At 56.5% G+C, this 794-nt stretch overlaps 1 protein-coding gene across 1 annotated transcript; it reads right to left on the reverse strand.

The window, feature by feature from the left end:
• Positions 1-418: 418 nt before the first annotated feature.
• On the reverse strand, positions 419-784 carry CHTF8 (CTF8, chromosome transmission fidelity factor 8 homolog (S. cerevisiae); the record flags this gene model as incomplete). Its single annotated transcript, XM_010131217.1, has 2 exons — positions 419-634; positions 713-784. Coding segments are annotated over 2 exons (288 nt in total), but the record flags the coding sequence as incomplete, so codon positions are not given.
• Between the last annotated feature and the right edge of the window lie 10 nt (positions 785-794).

Consider the following 794-nt stretch of genomic DNA (forward strand, 5'->3'; position numbering starts at 1 on the left):
GAGACTTTTGTAGCTCTTTGGTATTCACACTTATTGCCAACGGTTTGTAAATCTATTTATTTTTTAACCCGCCGGGTTTGGTTGTTGTTTTTTTCATATTATGAAGAAAAAAAAAACACAACAGTTTTTTATATCCTGAGGGATTTGTTGAAATAAAGAGTTGCACAGAGACAGGGTGGTGTGTGAGGATGACAGAGGGGACCAGGACCCCTCCCCTCTCAGGTGGCAGGTGGATTTATGCCCCAGAACTCGGCACCTCTCGGAAACAGTCATTATGTGGGGGACAAGTGCTCCAGGAATGGCTCTGGGTGTCCAGATGCAGGACCTTGGGAGTCCCAGACAAGGAAGAGGCCAGGGGTGGCCCTGGATGTCCCCAAGCTGCTGGCAGCAGAGCAGACCTTGTGGCCACTGCAAGTCCTCACACCTTCTTGGGGACGTTGGTGATGATGGGCTTGGGGCGGGTTCTGAAGAGCAGCTTGGTTTTGATGAGGGCAGTGACGGTGTAGCAGGCGTGGGGCCCCGTGGGGTCAGGCTCGGGGCTGGCTCCCTGCTTCACCAGCACAGCAAAGGGCTTCTCCAGCTCCACCACCTTCCCATAGAGGATGTGGTGGCCCACGATGAGCACGGGGACGCCCTGGGGAAAGCAGAGAGGGTGAGGGTGGGCTGCTGGGGAATCCCCTCATCCTGGTGAGGTGGCAGGTGGCAGCCTCACCTCATGGGTGTAGTGGAGGTCTCCCAGGAGGCTCCCTGCCAGCCCACCGCTCTGCCGGGGCTCGACCTCACCCTGCCACTCC

The sequence above is a fragment of the Buceros rhinoceros genome, unplaced genomic scaffold (assembly GCF_000710305.1).
Source record: "Buceros rhinoceros silvestris isolate BGI_N320 unplaced genomic scaffold, ASM71030v1 scaffold28382, whole genome shotgun sequence".
Taxonomy (NCBI): domain Eukaryota; kingdom Metazoa; phylum Chordata; class Aves; order Bucerotiformes; family Bucerotidae; genus Buceros; species Buceros rhinoceros.